Source organism: Durotheca rogersii (genome assembly GCF_024521655.1).
Source record: "Durotheca rogersii strain YMJ 92031201 chromosome Unknown GGS23scaffold_3, whole genome shotgun sequence".
NCBI lineage: Eukaryota > Fungi > Ascomycota > Sordariomycetes > Xylariales > Xylariaceae > Durotheca > Durotheca rogersii.
In genome coordinates, this window is record NW_026251234.1 from 2,271,651 (window position 1) to 2,291,610 (window position 19,960).

The following is a 19,960-nucleotide window of genomic DNA, read 5'->3' on the forward strand; positions in this document are numbered from 1 at the left end:
ATCTAGCCAGCATGTCGATTCATCGGCTCTGCCTATTTCTGGGTGGCCGCCTGACTTGGGTTGCAGAGACCCTGCATACCGAGACGTGTGCTTATTCTTGTCCCCTGTAGTAGGCCTTCCGCTGTCTCGACCCGGGAAGAGAAGAAGGTACCTAGAGCAAATTTTACAGATTTTCCGTGGCAAGTTGTCGAATCGATGCTGCGTACCAGCTCAACCGTGGATGCTTTGTTGGTGCGTATTTCAACTCGCCACATACTCGAGACAGCGCGGGAGTTAACCTCACTCCTGGCAGGTAAATACCTACTATTGCAGCAACCCTCGGATAGGTACCGGGAAAAGACCAAACGCGTACTCTTCATCCTTCATCTACCTCCTGCAGACGTTGGGTGGGAGGTAGCTACGTATCGACTTCTCCAACGGGCCGAAGATCTGGGAAGCGGCGCGGTCATGGCAAGAATGGCAGTATAGCTTGGCTGGTTATAGCAGGCCCGGGCACCGCAGGGACTCGGCCTAAGAGGCTCGTGATGTGAATGCCATCAAATTTGCATGCCGTGCTGATAACACGTTATGCAGCCAGCCAGACGATACCCACTTTCGTGCATCGAGCTGGATTTTTCCAGAAAACGGCCCCCAGTCGGTGTCTGAATTGTTGTTCGTCGATGGCAAGTCGAGCTCTCCGAGTCGCCAACTCCCCCATCGGTTCAGCCACATCGAGACAACAGCGCTGCCGGTGCAGTCGAATCCGCCGGTGTAACCCGGTGCTGGTCGCTAGGCACACGCCCTCCCTCGTACGGGCCATCCACACGACAGACCCTCGAACAAGCAACAAGTAGCAGAGTCGATAGGGCGGCTGCAGTTGTCCATTGCCGTCGCCGGCTGGGCACATATCTCAGGTATCCCGAATTGCGGACGGGGAGGAGATGCCATCCTCCCGCTCCCCACGTACCGATGCTACCTCCCTGTGGGAATGCTATACAGTACCGGCGTCTCATCTTATCCCATCCGGTCTCGTACAGGTACCTACATGGCTTAAATCACACTGCAGCAAGGCGATCTCGCTGTAGACTGGCAGCGTAGCCGCCGTCCGGTGCGCTAGAGGGGACGAGGACGAGACGGGGGGGTTGCCGATTACCTCTTACTAGAAGGTACATAGAGACAGAGGAGAGGAATCGAGGAGGAGGCAGCGGTTCTCCCCCTGCCATCCCTGATAACACAATCCTTGATGGCGTTCAGGATTTACAGCCTCTTCACATTCTTCGTTGAAAAAAAAATTTTTAACGGAAAAAAAAATAGAAAAGGACTTATAAAAAACAGTTAATTTTTTAAAAGGTTATGCGTTTTAGTAAAGCTCACTTCTGTTGCTTTATAATTAGTTATTTAAAGGTATATAAAGTATTAAAAACTAAACTTAAACTTCTGATTAATTATGAGGAGGTCTAGGTTCTAGAACTGCGAAATAACAAGCTTTTATATAGTTCTTTTATAGGTAAATAAACAGGTTATCTAATAGGTAAAAAGGTAAACGTTATAATAAGTATAAAAAAATATATATTATGATAAGTAAATAAACAAGTATTACGGCAGTTATGAGTTAATAGAAAGCTAACTAATAAGATACCTTGAATTTATAAAATTATTTAAATATTACAAATTTAAAATTGAAAAGATAAATAAATAAAAAGGAGAAAGAGAAAGAGAAAGTCAAGCGAGGGCCCCCGTAGAAAAATGCCCGCTCTTAGCCTCGACCGACATCCAGCGTCAGCCGTACGTACCCTCGTACTCTGGACCCGGGACAGATCAGTGAGAGGTACCTGAAGTACCAGGTAGGTACCTGCCTGTAGGTACCCAGGCAGGGGTACCTCTGTACATGTCTACCCAGATCGCGGAATCCACTCTCGCTGTTCCCATCCTGTCCCAATCCTCCCACCTCCCATCCGTCCACTCGTCTCCCTCCACACCCAAGTCACGTCCGCCTTGTACCGTCCGCCATATTCGGGAATAGCATACACCACCCAATAACACGGTCAACACCAACAACCCAGCCGAACTACAACTTCGCGCACACACGCAACACTACGCGCGCTGCTACTACTGTGCACCCCGCTACGGTTGCTCTGCACTCTACCCAGAACCCAGGGCTCGCTGCATACGCATCCCGTCCTATCCTATCCCGTGTCATCCCATCCCATCCCATCCCATCCCATCCCAGGACACGCCCACGCCCACGCACGCACACACGCACACACGCCCACGCACACGCATACACACACACATCCTCGCACACTCGCACACTCACACTCACACACGCACACACACGCACACGCTCTCTCGCTCGCTCACACGCTATCGCTGCCACCGCTGCAGATTCCGTCATAGCCCGGCCGTCTCGACAGGGCTTACCGACGGGACGCTCGACCCGCGCGTAGTAAATAGCTCCAGGTCGTAATTCCGGGACCCGCGCGATAGGGCAGGATTGACGCATCCGTCTGCAGCTAAGCCGCGCTCACTTGCAAGCCCTACCACTTGCAACGTGTCAGAGGCAGGGACACATCATCTCTCTACCTTGTAACCAGCTGTGCGAGCTGGCAGTCCAAGAAAATTTTACAAGAAGCTACCACCCGCTGCAGGTAGCCAAATATGTCGGATTCCCCCCAATCCCCTCCAAAGGACGTCGAGCCAGGTGTACAGTCACCCGACGATGAAGCACAAATGAACGACCCTCAGGACCCACACGCCTCTGGCCTCGCCTATGAATTCGAGGTAAAAGAGCAGGACCGGTGGTTGCCCATAGCCAATGGTGAGTAGAGACCCTCTCCAGGCTCTTGTCTCTGATTTGGTGCGCCCCAAGTCCGCTTCTGGGTCCTGCGCCGCAAGCTTCGATCGGTCGAGAGAGACAGCGAGAGAGAGCGAGAGCCAGAGCCGGAGCCAGAGCGAGAGAGAGAGGGCATCGGCTCGGCGGAGCTGCTGCTGCTGCTGCTGCTGCTGCTGCTGCTGCTGCTGCTGCTGCTGAGCGCGCCGCGCGTCCGTCAATTGGTGCTTGATGCCCTCCTAGCTCGAGTCAGCCGCGCATCGGCCGAAGGCGCCCATGTCCCACGATTCGTCGTCCCGGTCGCCGGGAGCGCCTCGCGCCTCCAAGGCTGACAAGTTTGATCTCTATGATGCTAACATACGGAACTTTGCTCCAGTTGCCCGGATCATGAAGACGGCCTTGCCCGAGAATGCGAAGATCGCAAAGGAGGCCAAGGAGTGCATGCAGGAATGCGTGAGCGAGTTCATCTCCTTTATCACGAGCGAAGGTGAGAGACGATCCCCCCTCCCCAGCCGGTAATTCCGCCAGCTGCTGATCCTCCGGTTCCCCGAGGATAGGCGAAGGCTGACACCGTGCACAGCGTCGGAGAAATGCCACCAAGAGAAGAGGAAGACTGTTAATGGCGAGGACATCCTGTTCGCGATGACGTCCCTGGGGTTCGAGAACTACGCCGAAGCCCTCAAGATCTACTTGTCCAAGTACCGAGAAGTACGGGTTTTATTTATCTTTTATTAATTTTTAATCTTTTTGCGTATTCGCATAACTCTCTCGTCACAACCCCCCCTCCCCCCACCTCTTGCTTGCTCCCCCCTAGACCCGTATATCGTCTGCTCTCTGGCCGGCCGGGTCCTCGTCTCGCACACGGGCCGTGCTAACTAGTCACAGCAGTCCCAGTCGAACCGGGGTGAAAACCAGCAGAACCGACCCAATAGCCAGGGGTACGGAGCTGGCGCGCCTGGCGGATCGGGTGCCGTGGGAACCTCGGGCTTCCAAGCAGGCGACGGGGCCGGCGGCATCAGCGAACCAGGTGAAGGTTACATTTACTCTCAGCCCAGCCACAACGGCGCCGCCGGCGAGACCTACTGAGAGTGTCCCACCCGCCGGCCGTAGGCGCGATGGCAGAGCCGAACTGACAGCAGCCTGGCTGGCGCAAGAGGGGGGGGGGGGGGCTAGTGGCGATATTATGCGGTGTTTCATACTACATTCAAGTATGTATAAGTATTGGGATTACGAGGACGCAAGCAGTGAGCGGGGCGGACCAAAGACGGAAACCTTTTTCGGGCCAGGGATGAACACGGGTTATTGTTTTGATTTGAGTTTTCCCCTGCCCGCGCCTGTATATGACAGACCCGAGACGGATGGCGATGGAGGACATTTAAGAACATTGAGAAAAGGGAATTGGTTCTGCACTTTTGCCTTTGATAGATTCCCCGAGGCGTTCATCCCTTTATTCAGTCCCGAGACGACGCGTTGAGTTTTTTTTTATTAAATTTTATATACAGTTCGGCAGTTATGTTCTCTCTTCATCAGCATCGGCGACCAGTCCAATGCCTAGAGCAGTCTAGCACACACATTATACAGCACCATCTCATCGAGTCCAAGAATCGTGCCTACACCACCTACATCCCTTCGAGCTCCGAGCTGAGGTAGAGTTGAATGTGTCTTCTCTCTGTCTTTTGTAGATGTAGGTACCTCTTAGAGCGGGACCTCTTGGAAGCCCACCAAGGTAGGTACCTGTACGGCGATGGAATTGCTGATAAATACCTTAGGTGTCTCTGGCACGTTTAAAAATGAAGTGAACTATCACGAGTGCGAGGTGGGAGGTACCTGATGTGACGAAGCTAAGGCGCCTCCCAAGGACCTCGGGTAGGTAATATAGGTGACGTACCTGACCTTATCTAATCCACCTCCTGGTCGGGTACGTCACGCACATGACCTCCTGCAGCATCGGGGTTGGGTTGGGTCAGGTTGGGTTAGGTTAGGCCAGGTGAGATTAGGTGAGGTGAGGTGAGGCAAGGTGAGGTGAGGTCGTGGGAGCTTATTAATAGAACGGGTCTATGACGCAAGTACGTAGCGAGGGCTATTAGGTAATATGAGTGGTTGCTGGGGCCAGCCTTTTCGGATTGTGGGGAGACCCCTGTTGTTTTAAGGGGGGACGTGGGACATCATTCATTGGGATGCGTTGCGAATTTTTGCACGTTGTGATTTTTCTTCTCTGCCTCTCCATCCGCTCGATCCTCGTCCCTCCTTCGCGCCCGGCTGTCATCGTAGCTCGTAGACTCTTCACCGCAACGCTCATCACAGCATGCGGCGGCATTGTTTAATTAAGTTAACCTCCACCTGGATACGGAATACGGCGGACTTGTAGACATCTGCGCTTGCCGACATCTGACGACACACCGATGTCCCCAGTTACAAGCTCCACCCCGCAACTCTCTCGGGCCGCGGCGAAGGCCTCCACACCACTCAGACCCATCCTCAAGTCGTCGTCATCGTCGGCTTTGGTCGGCACCGCAAGATCCAGTCAAGATGCTGGCCTCGACCTCGACGGCAATATGGGCACCCCGCAGAGCCCGCGCAAGCGCCAGAGGGTTGAGTTCGATCTAAACATCACCGAGATTCACGAGGTCGGCACGCGATCCGTCGAGGAGATCAAGCGCGAGATTAGGAGAGCCTTGGACCGCCACGACCGCGGCGACGATGAGGATTATGACATGTTGAAAGAGACGCTATCTGGGAAGGAACCGTCATACGAGGACGACGAGGACGAGGACGCGGATCCTGCCCTCCCGACGAAGCAATGCCAAGAACTTAAGATCTCCTTGATGTCGCTCGGTACCTTTTCACCTCGTCTCGGAAGGTCATGCGACGGCCTTGTCAAGAGCGTCCTCCAGTGCCGGTGGCTCGGCCGAGACGAAAGTTTCGCCAAGATTTACGTTCAGTTTCTCGCCGCTCTCGTCAGCGCGCAAGGTGCCCGCCTCACGCAGGTTCTGTCGTCCATCACTGAAAGATTCGTCGACTCTCGCCCATCCGACTGGGCCGTGCCTAGCTATCCGGACGTCAGCCGGGAAGTGGTGCAGGAGAGGTTGCACGTTGCATTGCGATACATATTACAATTATTTCCTGCGGCTAAATCCGTCCTCGAACACCTTATCGGCACCAAATATCCTTTCCACGACGAGTCCAAGCGGATGCACCTGGCCTATGTCGACAACCTCTTGAGGTTACGAAGTTATTGTCCCGATCTGGCGACCGACATAATGGATCTGATCATCAGCCGGCTGGTCAAGATAGACGTGGAAATGCAGATGGACCTCGACGACATGGACGATAGACTCACTGCAATGGTTGCGATTTCCTTGAAGTCTTCTCGTGCTAATGGTGACGATGATGAAGAGGACCTGTCTGAAAGCGACACGGAATCGGTGCATAGCGGCGACTCGGAGGAAGAGAACACGCGCGTCAAACTAGCCAGGGATAATATTGAGAAGATGGATTCGATTCTAGATACCCTTTTCGAGCTCTACACACCCACATTCGCCGACCCACAGTCGGACGAGGCTCTCGAGGCATTCCGAGACCTGCTATCGGAATTTTCAGACTTCATCTTGCCCACGATCAAGTCGCGACACACGCAGTTCCTCATATTCCACTTTGGCCAAAAATCTGAGCGGCTCATGGACGCGTTCTGCGGTACCTGCATCAACATCGCTTTCGAGTCGCACCGCCCTCTGATTCTACAGCAAGCGGCCTCCGCCTACCTCGCGAGTTTCGTCGCCCGCGGAGCCCACGTGCCTGGCCACATCGTCATCAAGATTTTCGAGGTGCTCGGGTATCACCTGGACCGAATGCGGTCCCTGTACGAGACATCGTGCCGCGGCCCGGACGTGTGCAGATACGCGCCGTTTTACGCGCTGATGCAGGCGCTGATGTACATCTTCTGCTTTCGGTGGCAGGACCTCATCAGCTCGGTGCCGGACGAGGTTGACGAGGACGACCTCGCGTCGTATTTGGATCAGGAGATCGAGTGGGAACCGGAAATCAAGGACATCATGAGACGCAACATCTATTCGAAACTGAACCCACTCAAGGTGTGCTCTCCCGTCATCGTCGACCAGTTCGCGAGGCTGGCGCACCGGTTCCGGTTCATGTACGTGTACCCGCTCATAGAGTCGAATAAGCGCCTCCGGCTGTCTCAGTTCTCGGCCGGGACGTACTCGAGCGGAGGGGCGCTGCGGGACCTGTCGTTCGACATGAACGACGAGAGCTGGCAGCGGCTCGGGTCCTTCTTCCCATTCGACCCGTACCAGCTCCCCCTGAGCAAGCGGTGGGTGGAAGAGGACTACCTCGTGTGGCGGCCGATACCGGGCCTCAACCAGGACGAGCAGGACTCGGACAGCGGCGGAGACGATCAAGATGACGAGGAGGCGGATGTCGAAGAGGGCACGGCCACGGACAGCGAGAACGGAGAAGATGAATGAGCAGCCGGACGAAGACGTATTTGCTTTTCTCCCTTTCTTCATCCCTGCATGGAACTGGCGTCGAGGTTTTGGTGGTTGGCACAAAAGCAAGAAGAAGGGAAGGGGGGGATAGCTGTGTTTTGGGGGGGGATTCTGGCATGGCGTAGGTGTTTATCTGCTGAATGAAGACTTTTTGCAGAACCAACGCAATAATCACCGGGGATCTCACGCCGGCGCCCTGCCCCTTGTATTGAGCTGTGTAGGCGAGTCTGTATCTCTCTCCGGCCTCTTGTCCCCAGCCTCTTCTCTCCGCTCAGGTACCTACCCACGTTAAGTGGGTAACTCGAGAGGGATTGTCACATGGGGGACATGCGGCTTCGAGAGGGCGGAGGTACCCATTATATGGGGGTGCCTAGTGTAGGGACTTGCGGGCAGTAAGTTTTGTCGAGGGTAACTAACTTACCCTAGGTAACTCTTCCTAATCTCTATAAGGAGGTATGCGCTAAAATGGGGCGGCGCGATTTCAAATTGTCGATGCTGCTGCAGCACCGGCGGATCACCGCGCGCTCGTCGTCTTCTGCTTCTGACTCGCTCACAGCCGCACGGCACCCAGCGTCTGCGCCAGCATCGACGAAGGAGTCGATAAGCCCTGGGCCCGGGGGGCTGTTGTCTGCCCCCCCGTTTCCTTCGCTCATCCACTGCTACCTTAGCGTACCGCCCCATCGTATAACTCGCATCCCTACCCCGGGTAAAAAATATTGCCTATCTGTCGTTACATCTGTCGTTACCATGTCGCCAACTCTTTCGAGGCGTGCTCGCATACCAACCGACTGCTAGCTGGCTTAACCCGCCTACCCGGCCCGCCCGTTGCTCGCACCGGAACACTTAAAACAAGCATGGCCGACTCTTCATTGGAGGGCGAGCCGGCGAATGGCACCTCGGCTGCTGCAGACGACCCCAACGCCGGAAGCGGAAGCTCGCGGCCCTCCTTTACCGACTATTGGAAGCGCACCAAGGAGGCGGCCACGCGGCGAATCACATTTGTGTCGAGCAATCAGGGACACCTAGGTATGTGATGCGATGCCGATGGCTACCTGTCATGCCCAAGACCGGGAGCACCACCTCTTCCCCGATTGAGACACCCGCCTGCCGTGCGCTTCGCCTTTCCTCGGCTGAAGCTGGCGCCCTGGAGTCGCTCGTCGCAGTGGTAGGGTAGGGTAGGGCTGAAGGGCGGCGTGCCAAGCGGCCACCGTGGTATCGGTTAGGCAACGAGAAATTGCATCATGAGGAATCATTGAGCTCAGATGGGCGACGTGAAACGAGCACAAGTTGGTTGTGGACGCCTCATCCTTGCGCCCCGCGCGGGACGTGGCTAGCGACACCGTCGGCATCGGCCATTAGAACGGGCATGATCGCTCGTCCCGTCGAGCCCAGTCCCAACCGCGAGCTCAGCCATTTCGCTCGTGCCGCGATACGCTTGCGCTTCCCCTTCCCTCCTCGCGTCTTTTTCCCCGTGCGCTGCCCTATCGCCTGACTATCCAGCTAACTACTGGCGTCTTTCTTCGCACTTCTTCCCTCCGCTCTCTCCCCTCCAGACAACCGCGAAAAAACTAATACTTGGGTCGTGTGTCTAGGCCTTGGGAGCAAGGACGGCCGGAGACACCGTCGCAACCGGCAGAAGTCGGCTGAGAGCGAAGAGGCGGTCGAGGAAGACGAGGAGGCGGACCTCAGCGCAGGCGGTGGCAACAGCAGCAGCGGCAACAACAGCAGCAGCGCGCAGGCCCGGGTCCAGGCGCGCCGGGCCCAGGTCCGCAAGGCCCAAGCCCAGCACCGCCAGCGCAAGGCCAACTACACGAAGCAGCTCGAGATGGACGTCGTCAGGCTGCGCGACCTGATCGACGTTGCCGAGCGCGACACCCTCGCGCTCAAGGCCGAGAACGACGCCATCCGTCGCCGCCTCGCGACCGCGCGGCTCGCCGGCGCTTCGCCTTCCTCATCCTCCTACCTCCCCTCGGCACTTCCCCCCCCGTCGATGCCCCTGCCTCCCATCCCGACTGCTTCTGCCAGCACTGCGGCTACCGCGGCTGCTGCGACGACAAGCGCTTTTGCCAGCGGAACCTTCAGTTTCCCGACGGCGGACGCGCCTATAGCCTCGCCTCAACACGCGCCAGGTTACACCGTCCGACTCAGCGTATCCCCGGGCATGGTCACGCCGTCGTTCAAGGTGACGAGGACGCCCGCACACGTGGGGGCGGCGGCGCGGGGCCCGTCACCGGCGCCGTCGTCGTTACCACCGTCCTGGAGTGGGGCCGGGTTCGATGTAGGCGTGGATCTAGGCGAGGTAACGTCTCTGTCAGAGGCGCAGGTCGACCATGCTATCAATTTCATTCTAGGGTACGAGTCTAGTTTCTATTCAATTTTCTGCGGCTTCCAGTTTCCCCTATCTACCTATCCTCTTACCTCCTTTCTCCCCCCTCTTTCCCCAGCGCTCTCCGCATACCCAATTCGCACATACACGCAAGCTTGCCCCCCCCTACGCCTCCGCACTAATAGGATCCCCAGGCTCGAGCACGTCTGCTGGGAACACTTCGGGCCCTCGTACTTCGCATATCAGGACTACGACGCGTCGGCGCCGGCCCACGGGCACGCGCTCATGGCGAGCGCGATCGCGCTGCAGAGCGCGCCCCCGGCCGCGTTCGCGCGCATAGACACGGCCAAGCAAGGGCTACGAACGGGCGGCGGCCACACGCTCCTCAACGCCGACGGCAGCGAAAACGTGCTCGCCTCCTGGCAGACGCCCGCCGGCGACCCGGGCCTCACGCTCGCGAACCTGTACGGGCTCGCGTCGGCGCTGAACCCGCGGCGCCGGGGCAGCAGCAAGGCCCACCAGCACCAGCACCACCAGCAGCAGCTGAGGGGCAGGAGCCAAACCTGGGACAACCCCAACCCCCACCCCTACCCCCGCCATCCTCTCGGACACGCGCACACCCTGAGCGACGGGCAGCAGGGCGCGCCAGCCTCGGCCTCGCTAGCGGGCGACGATCTCGACGACGACGACGACGACGACGCAGAGATGGAGGACGTGTGGGACCCGGAGGAAGAGGGGGGGGAGGGCGAGGAGGAGCTGGCGCCGGTGCAGGCGTGGTTCGAGGTGGCGCGGCGGTACGGCGGCGCGGCGGTGGCGGACGCGGCGCGCATGGACGCGCTGCGCGCGCAGCTCGCGCCCCGCGTCACGTGCCCCCACTTCGGCGCCGCCGTCGCCCGCTCCGCCTTCGAGGACGCCGTGCTGCGCGTGCTCGGCCGGCCCAGGCCGCCGCCCAAGAGCGCCGGCGCCGCCGTCGCTGCCGCCGGGGGGTGGTGAACCGCCGCGCGCGTCGAGAGGCGCAGTAGGCTGCTGCTGCACGTACTAGGGAGGTTCATACCTGTAGAGTAGAGACAGATGGGCCCCCCTAAGATACCGGCGTAGCCTCGGAGAGGTAGCACTGCGAGGCTTACGGCGGCTGGTAGAGGCCGCCGGGCCCGCACGCGTATATATATGTGTGTATATGTACCTACTTTCCTGTTCGCCGCTCGAGGTTTCGCCGTGTTTGTGGTAGGTATGTCCGGAGAGCAGCAGTCTGCTCCCCCTACCGCCTTCGTAACCAGCCTCGAGTTCCGATCGTCACCGCATCACACACACGCACAAGACGGCTTCGTCGTCTAGGGATTCATCTTATATTTTGGCAAGCGGACGGCATTTGCCCGCTGGGAACGTCAGCACGCGTGCCCGTGCTGCGCTAGCTCTATCCTCGTACCTCCCCGCCCAGTCTCCGGGCCGGGGTTGCCAGCCAGCCTGCTTCCTTGTGTACTCGCCCATCCGACCTATCTTTCTCCGTCGCGAAAAACCTCGTCTACGTTCCGTCACGTTCCGTTACCTTTTCTTATCTTCTCATCGCCCCCCTCTCCTCCCCTCCCCTCCCCCACCCCTTTTTTCTCTCTCTCTCTCTTCCTTCTCCCTCTTACTCCCCCCGCTACAGCGCCTTGACGATGGTGCGCTCGTCGAACAGGTCCCTCAGCAGGTCCGCGACGCACGTCTCGGCGTCGAGCGCGCCCATCGCGTACGTCGACTCGAACGCGTGGATGCTCAGCTGCCCGAAGAAGGGCCGCAGGACTTTGCGCACGAGCTCGTCCCGGCGGTCGGCCGCGAGCTCGTCGTCGATCCCGCCCGGGCCGCCGAGGAGGGGTTTTCGCTGCGGTGGTGCGTCCGACGAAGGCGCCGCCGCCGCCGCCGACGACGGCGACGACGACCCGCTGGCGGCCGCCAGCGCCGATGCGGACGCTGCTGACTCGGTCTGGAGAGCCCCCGAGTCCGACACGAGCCTGGCGTTCCCGAGCTCCTCGGACAGCTCGTCGACGAGAGCGATCGGTTGGTAGCTCGACGATCGGTAGATGGCGTCGATGGTGTCCGTCACGAAGAGCCACTGATGCAGCTGGAAGTCGTCCGGCGCTGCCGCGATTAGCACGTCTAGGAGCTTGCAGGCTTGGAGGATGGATGTGTTGTTAAAGGTATCTACAGCGGGGCTATCGTCTGGCGCGGCGACGGAAGATATGGCCGCGTGAAGTTCCGCGTCCACGGTCGGCCACAGGGGTGCGAGGTGGATGGCCGATGTGCGGAGAATTAGGGCGCGGATGACCATATATATGTCCCCGCGAGTGGTCGATGACGGCGACGAGGTAGAGGTCGCTGCCAAGAGCTCGACGATGCGCTCTAGGATAGGTGGGAGATCTGTGACGAAAGTGTCCGAGTCGCACGCGAGAACTAGCACCGCGACGCGGCGGAGGTTGAGCTGTGTTTTGCGGTCTGCTTCCAGCCTTGCCGAGGTGGCGCCGACTCCAAATACGATGCCAGCTGTCGTAGGCGGCGTCAATCTGCTTAGGATCTCCTGCATTCGGTCCTTGTCCGTAATCGTCCAAAGTTTTAACAAAGGTAACCAGTGGCTCTCCACTAAAGCAACAGGAGAGCTAAAGAACCTCGAGTCGTTGAAGACATCCCCGATATCCTTCTTCCAAGTCTTCTGGTTGTTGGGAAGCCTTGTTAACTCCTGAAGGAGAGTCACCATACTTATTGAGAAAGTCTCGGGGAAGGCTTTCGAGCGGATTGCTGGTCCGATGACGTTGGCCGAAATCGCCCCTGCAGCGGCTAGGACGCGATCTGACTCGACGAGGATTTTGGGCAGATCAGGGGCCATGTTTGCAAGAATACCGACGACATCGTCCGCTCTATCCGCCGACGAGAGGTTGCCCAGTGATTTGGGTTTCTCAGATTGCGACGAGTACGTATCCGTGAAGGACGCCGGCCGAGTGGTGAAGAGCGCAGTGAGCAGACGCAGAAAGAGATCCTGACCGAGAATTAGCGATTGGTGAGGCAGGCAGGAATCACGGAATACATACCCCGAGCTCCCTACGCATCCTCTTCTGCTCCCCGAAATTGGTATTGTCCACCTTCTCGCCTAGAATCGCCGCGAATTCCAGGAGACTCGGGAGCGTTTGCCTGTGCGGGAAGGGGTTGCCCAACAGGTCTTTGAGGAAGGTCATGCAATCTTGCCAAATCTCATCCATGGCATCATCCTCGAGGGAACGGGCATAATCTACTAGGAAAGTCACTAGGTCGGTGTCCTGCAACGAGATAGTTAATGTCGACTTTCTAGACGGGTCTAGTGCGCCAGGGTTAGTACGACTATATATGGCATTGAAGATGGCAGGGATGGTGTGCTTTGGCCGGGAACCGTCTAGGGCGGGTAATAAATTGAATATTTCGGAGCGCTTCGTCGTATCCGGGTCGGCAAGAGAGGCTCTCCATATGTCGACCACCGTTTCTAAACACTCGAGAGCTTCGGCGGCAAATACGTGCTCCAACAGGCGCCTAGCACGATTTCTCATACGCAGCGACGTGTAGTTGAACGAGGAAACCGAATCGGCATCCTGACTATTAGCTTCGCCACCCTGTCCCCAGGACCAGATCTTGAAGCACATGCGGACCGCGTCTTGGAAGGCGAGTAGGACAGTTAGCCGGTCGTTTGCGGTCGCGCTCCGAGATTGCGGGGTGTCCGAATTGAATACTCCCGACACCATGTTCCCGAAGAATCCCTGAGGCTGCTCGGGGCTCTTAGTCACCTGAGCCTTCGCCTCTGTAATGATCAATTGGTCATGCGCCTTGGCAAGAACTTGCTCGAGGGCATTGAGCAACGATATCAATGTGGACTCTGGGGCGTTTAGTTTCTCTGACGGCTTTCCGTTATCCTTGAACGTGGTCTGGAGGTTGCCGAACGCGGCGGCAATTTGGCTGCAGAGGGTTTCTACCAGAGGTATGAGAATTTGGAAAATGGAATCCGAATACAGGGGCAGACACTCCGCAAGGAAGCCCACCCAACTGTCCAGTACGGGCCGGCTACTGTGGGAGCTGAGGCCGGCTTGGATACATTTGAGCAGCGTTGGAGGCGTCGCGGCGTCCGGGGCGCGGTCTACCGAACCAGCAGACAGCCTCGCGGTCCCGGACGGGTGGTTTAGCGACCGCTTCTCTCCGATCGGCGATGATGGCAGTTCCGGGAGTGACGTATTCCGCAGCCGCAGTGAGGCGAACACGACATCTAGAAGTAAGACTTGAACATACGGGTCCGGTCCATCAAGAGATTGGGCAAGTCTGTCGACCAAGGTGTCTTCTAGTTTTAGACGCGACAACCCCTCCGCGTACGGATTGAGTAGGATCTGATGAAGGAAACTTAAGGCGCAGCGATGGAGCTGAGTGGCTCGGAGCTGCAATTTGCTGTCGCTTGGAAATTGGTTCCCAGCAATGCACCGCATGCAGACGCGCAGGAAGAATTCCTGTAGGGAGAAGGGGCCCTCAGTGCCGGCTGAGAATGATTAGCAGACGGGTTGGAATCCAGATGTGGGAATACCAAGACTCACCGATGTTTATCAAAACTTGACCTGGTTCCTCGATTGTCCTTGTTGCCAAAACCCCCCAGAATGCATCTGGTGCCCACCGAAATACATTGGACAGGGTACGAAGATAGTATAACGCGAGGTCAAGGTCGTCTTCTGCGGAGAACTCGACGGATTGGTTCGATGAGACAGCGTTAGTCGTCTGGGGAAAGGAACCGAGGAACTGCAGTTGAGATATCTTTGTTACAAAGATCAGAAAAAGCCTAGAGAGAATTCACATCTTAGAGCCACGACATCTGGTGCTGGTTTTACGAGGGTCGAACCTACTTATCGATTCCGACCGTGGTGTTCAGCCAGTTTTTAACCATCATAAAGAGCTGAGTTCGCTCGTCGAGCAGAGAGTCAAGCATTAGAAATAGGGGTCTGGTGAGCATAACTTCATAGTAATCCATCCCCGATAGCCGGGTTTTCGACCTCGACTCGCTTATGGGCGTCTTGGGACCTCTTCGGTCAGAGTGTGAGGCATTGTCCTGCAATGTGTGGGACCAGAGGATTGTAAAGCTACGACCCGGGTCGGCTGACCGAATGGCAAACGTACCTGTCGTGCTATCCTTCAACATTAGAGCGGCGATCACGGCTTCGATATCGCGGTTCGAGGTTGTGAGGGCCGTCTGGAACTGCCAGAGACATCTCACCGCCTCAACATGGTATTTGGGTTCCGACGGAGACAGGAAATTCCACACATGGGTCACTACTGGCTCTACTAAGTCCGAGAGATAGGCTTCCGGTATCCGTTCGGCATTGTAAAGCTGCGTTGACAGGGAAATAATGGATTTGAAAGAGAGGAAAGCGATATCAGACGCTGACAGCCGCGTGCGCATCGCGGTGAGCAATCTTCCAGTGTCTAGAGAATATTCGAGAGGGATTTTCGACAGGAGGAGCGCGAGGACTCGGCCCCGAACAGACATTGCTGCCCCCTGGTCGGCCGTTGCGAGGGCATTGCAAGTTAGGCTGCACGCTTTTTCGACTAGAAGAAGCCCGACGGTTCGCGCGGAAAAGGGCGTCGGCGTGACGTCAAGATTCCCTTGGTCTGTTAGGTAAAAGTGCTTGATCTTCTTTAGTAACTCGCTGTTAGACATGGTCACTGCTGCCGAGTCTTCTACGGGCCCAACTAGGTCTCGCTCTCCGGCTTGGGCCGGGAATGCACGTTGCGGGACAAGCTCCAGCAGATTCTGGGCAATTTCAAACGATCGGAATGAAATACCAGCATCTCCGCTCTGGCTGGTGGACCTGGACCGGTCTTTGCGCTCTTTGAGGTTCTCGAGCGTCGCTAAAATGTATAGAACGGCCAGAGGGGCGTGGGTAGAGATCATTTCCTCTTCCCGTATGTTGAAGTGAGCCATGATGAACTGAACGAGCTCTAGCTTTTCAATGCGCTCCGTATTTGTCGCCTTCCCGGGGTTGACAGCCTGGGCCACAAGCTCCATCATCTCGCCGTATATGAGACCGCTCTCGACGCCATCGAAGAAGACGCTCGCACTGCGTAACACTTCGCCGAATTCGGCTTTGCTCGAAGCCTTGGCCTTGAAGCGTTTAACGCTAGCAATAACCGGAAGAAAGATCTCGGGCACCACGAGGCCGCCTACCTCCCACCTATCCATGAGAGACAGGCATATTCGATACGGGCGAGCCCTTTCCGTAGGATTGCTGCTAGGCGCAGAATTGATCATTGATAGTAATGCTTGGGTGAGAGATTGCAGGCCGTACTCCTCAAAATAACTCGTCTTGGAAAACCCATGGTTTTCAGATAGCGAAGAGGGCGACTCTAGGCCGTTCTCCTGCTCTTGACCGGGGGGGTCGGGGCCCAGGAACCATGTCCATAGTCGCCGATTCAGACTCATTTCCCTCCGGGTGACCACGCCGGCCGCAGCGCGAAGGAGAAGCTCCATATCGTCGCTCTTGATTTTTTTCTGCAATACCCTGGAGTGCAGCGGCAGGTGCGAGACTAACAGATCTAGAAAGCCACGCTGTATAAGAAGTTGTTCATCGCCTAGCCCGGAAGCAAAACATCTCAAGAGTAGGCCTGGCTCAGGGCGAGTGACAATATCCGCAAGCTCGGACGAGAGAGTTTCGGCCTCGGCGTCTCGAGCTTTATTCGGATGTTCCTCCTCTGTGAGATCGTGCCCCAGTTTCGGCAGTCTGCGAACGAGATAGGCGAGAGCGCCAGATCGCCGGCTCTGGCTGGTGATTGTAGCCAAGAAAAAGCATTGCCAAAAGAAGTCATCGCCGGCCGAATCCGTTGCTGTGAGTTCTCTGCAACCTGGTTGTCGGATGGCAGCTTTGAATTTTTCTAGGATGCTCAATGTCCGGTCGAATTCCTCGCTCGATTCTTCCTCCAGCCCGGGAAGGAGGGCCAAGATGATGCTCTTCATCGCTGGCCGCAGCACCACAGGATCTACACGCAGAACATGGCTTTCGAGGAGACCGAGGAACGGGGCTCTCACGGTCAGGGATGCGAACGACAGCGTCGAGGCCAGACCGGGGAGATATAGAGGGAGATCTCTGGATAGTCCATCTCTTCCTATTATAGAAAACACATGATTGTAAACCTCGAGCGCTTTCTGGTGGACGCCAGACGGTAGTGAAGGGTTGAGACATTGGGAAAGGCGCTTTGCGACGAGGGCTTTGGAGGGGATGGTGGTCGTGTTCGACTGGCGTGCTTGCAATGCCTATGAAGTAGGAATTTCTTAGTAAACAGGGGAGAGCGGGAAGGCGGATCGCTTCGAGTATATGGTTGGATGTGATTCCCACCTTCAAGAGCCTACTGAGGAACGATATGTAATCTGCCCATTCTTCCAACGCTGTATCGAATAGCGATAGAGCTCGCTCGACGCCCGACGCATATTTGCGGTAGTGCTTGTCTTTGCCCGGAGAATCCTCTACGGCACTATCGTGTCAGCAGGGAACTACAGCTCCGAACCTGGCGGGCGCGTATATGCGTATGCGTATATGTATACGTATATGTGGATGCGGATGTATACCTGCGCTTAGTTGATTCCTCCATTGTCTCTGGATCGTAGGCGTATTCCGGCCAGAGCTCTCTGGAGAGGTGGAACGACGAGGCCCCGGCTCGAGAGTCATGGTGTGGGAGGGTAGGTAATGCTAAGGAGGCACTGGCCGAAGGACCATCGGGTCGCTTTGAAGGTCGGAAGAGTTGGGGGGCGCATCGCTTTGCCGAGGCGCATGTAATTGTGAGGTTCGTGGATCTCGATGGTGGAGCGAGAGCGCGCGAGAGCTATGTATAACTTATCGATATATAGCGATCCGGAGTGTGCTTTGTGGGTGGTGTGTATGGGTTACGTAGCACGTTGCAGGTAGGTAGGTACCTACTGTATAGGTACATTACGTGTAGAATGAGACCCTGCTTCCAGAGAGATTAGGTAATTCCTCCCTCACGGGTACCTGACGATGCTAATAACCGTGCCTAAAACGCCACTGCGAAGACGGCTGGTCTATCATTGGCCGCGGTCCTTGCAGGATGTTACAGGTACCTATGTACCTATGTGGCGGGGCAACTTCGAATTCTCATAGGAGAGGTACAGCACCTCCATCCGTCAACAACTCTGTCTGATCACAACGACTAAACGGCTTACACGCCTGCACCTCGTCGCAAATCGCGAATGCTGTGCGCCACATGGCAGGCGCCGCTTCACAGCAGTAGATACCCTATGAGAAGGATGATACGACCGACTGCTGTCGAGTCCGAGCGAAGATGGGCACGGGAGAGCCTGACCCATCAGCTGCCGCGGCCGCCTCTACCCAAGCCGATGAACGACCTCCTCCTTTGCCCCCGAGACCCTCCTCGACCTCCAGCGCTGAAAGAGCCCCTCATCTGCAATCGAAACCGACGACTGCGCTTTCTTCCATGAGCATACAGACACTTTCCTTTCCCGACGGCTCTCGCGGCACCTTTTCCACTACCAGCGCTGATCGCGTTGCCGACATCGAGCCGTCCTCCTCTACACCGCCCAGCCTGGGCTTCAACCCCACCGGGAATGATTTCGACGAGTCCATGAGCGTCATGAGCTTCGCACCCACTCTGCGGCCGCCCGGAGACCTGGAGAGCCTGCTTGTCGGGGACATGGGTAAGAGAAGCGCTGCTTGGGCGCTCTTGCGCTCACAGTCGGCCCAAGTGCTGCCGTTCGAGACCATCAGGGCCGATGAGGCTTCGGCTCTGGCTGATTTCGCGGCCGAGTTCGAGGATATACCGGACGAGTCGGAGAAGAACTGGAGCGACGAGGATAGAGTAAGACTTTGGAAGTCCAAGCTGAAGCATTTCATGATTCTCTCCTCCGCGGGCAAGCCCATCTACAGTCGACATGGAGACCTGGGCTTGATCAATTCTTCCATGGGCGTCGTGCAGACCATCATATCATTCTACGAGGGCGCCAAGAACCCCCTGTTCGGCTTCACTGCTGGGAACACACGCTTCGTCATCGTAACGGAGGGCCCGCTCTATTTTGTGGCCATCAGTCGGCTTGGGGAGAGTGATGCCCAACTGAGGGCTCAACTTGACGCGCTCTATATGCAAATCCTCTCCACCTTAACGCTCCCAACTTTGACCAGCATCTTCGCGAATCGGCCGTCCACCGATCTCCGCAAACCCCTGCAAGGGACGGAGACGCTTCTTTCGTCTCTAGCCGATAGCTTTACGAGAGGGTCTCCGTCCGCGCTTCTAGGAGCGCTGGAGTGCCTTAAAATCAGGAAGTCTCATCGGCATGCCATCACGAATGCGTTCTTGAGGACCAGGTGTGAAAAGTTACTCTACGGCCTCATAGTGGCTGGTGGGAAGCTCGTCAGCGTGATTAGGCCGCGTCGCCATTCCCTCCACCCCAGCGACCTACAGCTTATTTTCAACATGCTTTTCGAATCCGGAGGCATCAAGGCCGGCGGTGGCGAGAACTGGGTCCCCCTGTGCTTGCCGGCCTTCAATAATAGAGGTTATCTGTACATGTATGTCAGCTTCTTGGACGGGCAGCCGGATGAGGTCGTGCCGGAGAGGGGCCCGAGCACCGGCGGCGAAGAGATCGCCATAATTTTGATAAGTCCGGATAAGGAGAGCTTCTTCGACCTACAACAAATGCGGGACCACGTCGTAGCCGAGCTGAAGAAGAAGGGACATCTAGACCTCATCAAGTCAGCCGCGCAACACGGACGCGCAACCATGAGCGAGATCGCACCCCGGTCTCACGTCAGCCATTTTCTGTTCAAGTCCAGAGCGAATGTCCAGTTTTGCATGCCATCTTGGGAACCGACGTTCAGCAGTCTCGTGGCGCGTCGGAGGCTCATGTCGCTCTACCACCATCTACACGCGACTATCCACGCGAAGCATAGCCACGTGAAGGTCCTTCACTGCGTTGGTGAGGACACAACCTCGCTCGCGTGGATCACACCCATCTTCGAGTTCTACTGTGTCGCCGGGCCCAACGCCTCCCGGGCCTTTATCACGCAAGGGGCAAACAAGATCATTCAGTGGGCCAAACGGGAAGAGGAACGGCTCTTTATTATAGGCGGAGGCGTGTTTTGAGCGATGACATGCCTCTACCAAATTACACAGCATAATCATAACCCAATTTTCAAGTCTACGCATCTCACCCAAGCCGAAGAAACCTGATGTTTCCCAGCCCTCCTGCAAGCAAATCACATACGGGCATCTGCATTGGTGTATGTCAAGCGTGGTGGCAGCAACAGGACCACGGAGTCAATATTC

The 19,960-nt window shown here is 56.8% G+C and overlaps 5 protein-coding genes across 5 annotated transcripts; 4 read left to right on the forward strand and 1 right to left on the reverse strand.

The window, feature by feature from the left end:
* Positions 1–2,637: 2,637 nt before the first annotated feature.
* Positions 2,638–3,895, forward strand: GGS23DRAFT_593699 (histone-fold-containing protein; the record flags this gene model as incomplete). The annotated part of the gene is made up of 5 exons (XM_051518062.1): positions 2,638–2,797; positions 2,849–3,021; positions 3,080–3,296; positions 3,390–3,517; positions 3,695–3,895. The coding sequence occupies 5 exons, from the start codon at positions 2,638–2,640 to the stop codon at positions 3,893–3,895; spliced, it is 879 nt and encodes a 292-aa protein (XP_051375679.1).
* A 971-nt stretch (positions 3,896–4,866) lies between these two features.
* Positions 4,867–7,290, forward strand: GGS23DRAFT_603135 (RNA polymerase I-specific transcription initiation factor RRN3; the record flags this gene model as incomplete). Its single annotated transcript, XM_051519436.1, has 2 exons — positions 4,867–4,882; positions 5,222–7,290. The coding sequence occupies 2 exons, from the start codon at positions 4,867–4,869 to the stop codon at positions 7,288–7,290; spliced, it is 2,085 nt and encodes a 694-aa protein (XP_051375680.1).
* Positions 7,291–8,065: 775 nt separating this feature from the next.
* GGS23DRAFT_298634 (uncharacterized protein) lies at positions 8,066–11,233 on the forward strand. Its single transcript, XM_051512706.1, has 3 exons — positions 8,066–8,337; positions 8,904–9,663; positions 9,832–11,233. Exons 1-3 carry the CDS (start codon positions 8,166–8,168, stop codon positions 10,628–10,630), a joined length of 1,731 nt encoding a protein of 576 aa, XP_051375681.1. The 5' UTR covers positions 8,066–8,165; the 3' UTR covers positions 10,631–11,233.
* On the reverse strand, positions 11,218–17,540 carry GGS23DRAFT_552932 (putative regulator of reproduction dopa). Its single transcript, XM_051515439.1, has 6 exons — positions 17,232–17,540; positions 17,002–17,129; positions 14,518–16,919; positions 14,215–14,453; positions 12,700–14,159; positions 11,218–12,647 (listed from the first exon to the last, which is right to left on the reverse strand). The coding sequence occupies exons 1-6, from the start codon at positions 17,329–17,331 to the stop codon at positions 11,280–11,282; spliced, it is 5,697 nt and encodes a 1,898-aa protein (XP_051375682.1). The 5' UTR covers positions 17,332–17,540; the 3' UTR covers positions 11,218–11,279.
* A 248-nt stretch (positions 17,541–17,788) lies between these two features.
* On the forward strand, positions 17,789–19,923 carry GGS23DRAFT_298778 (vacuolar fusion protein MON1). Its single transcript, XM_051512707.1, has one exon. It carries the CDS (start codon positions 17,963–17,965, stop codon positions 19,775–19,777), a length of 1,815 nt encoding a protein of 604 aa, XP_051375683.1. The 5' UTR covers positions 17,789–17,962; the 3' UTR covers positions 19,778–19,923.
* Positions 19,924–19,960: the final 37 nt, after the last annotated feature.

Coding starts and splice junctions, on each gene's coding strand:
- GGS23DRAFT_552932 (XM_051515439.1), bottom strand. CDS start 17,331: ATGACTCTCGAGCCGGGGCCTCGTCGTTCCACCTCTCCAGAGAGCTCT. Junction 17,130..17,231: donor GAGGAATCAACTAAGCGCAG/GTATACATCCGC, acceptor ATAGTGCCGTAG/AGGATTCTCCGGGCAAAGAC. Junction 14,160..14,214: donor TCAAGTTTTGATAAACATCG/GTGAGTCTTGGT, acceptor AATCATTCTCAG/CCGGCACTGAGGGCCCCTTC.
- GGS23DRAFT_298634 (XM_051512706.1), top strand. CDS start 8,166: ATGGCCGACTCTTCATTGGAGGGCGAGCCGGCGAATGGCACCTCGGCT. Junction 8,338..8,903: donor GAGCAATCAGGGACACCTAG/GTATGTGATGCG, acceptor TCGTGTGTCTAG/GCCTTGGGAGCAAGGACGGC. Junction 9,664..9,831: donor GCTATCAATTTCATTCTAGG/GTACGAGTCTAG, acceptor TAGGATCCCCAG/GCTCGAGCACGTCTGCTGGG.
- GGS23DRAFT_298778 (XM_051512707.1), top strand. CDS start 17,963: ATGGGCACGGGAGAGCCTGACCCATCAGCTGCCGCGGCCGCCTCTACC.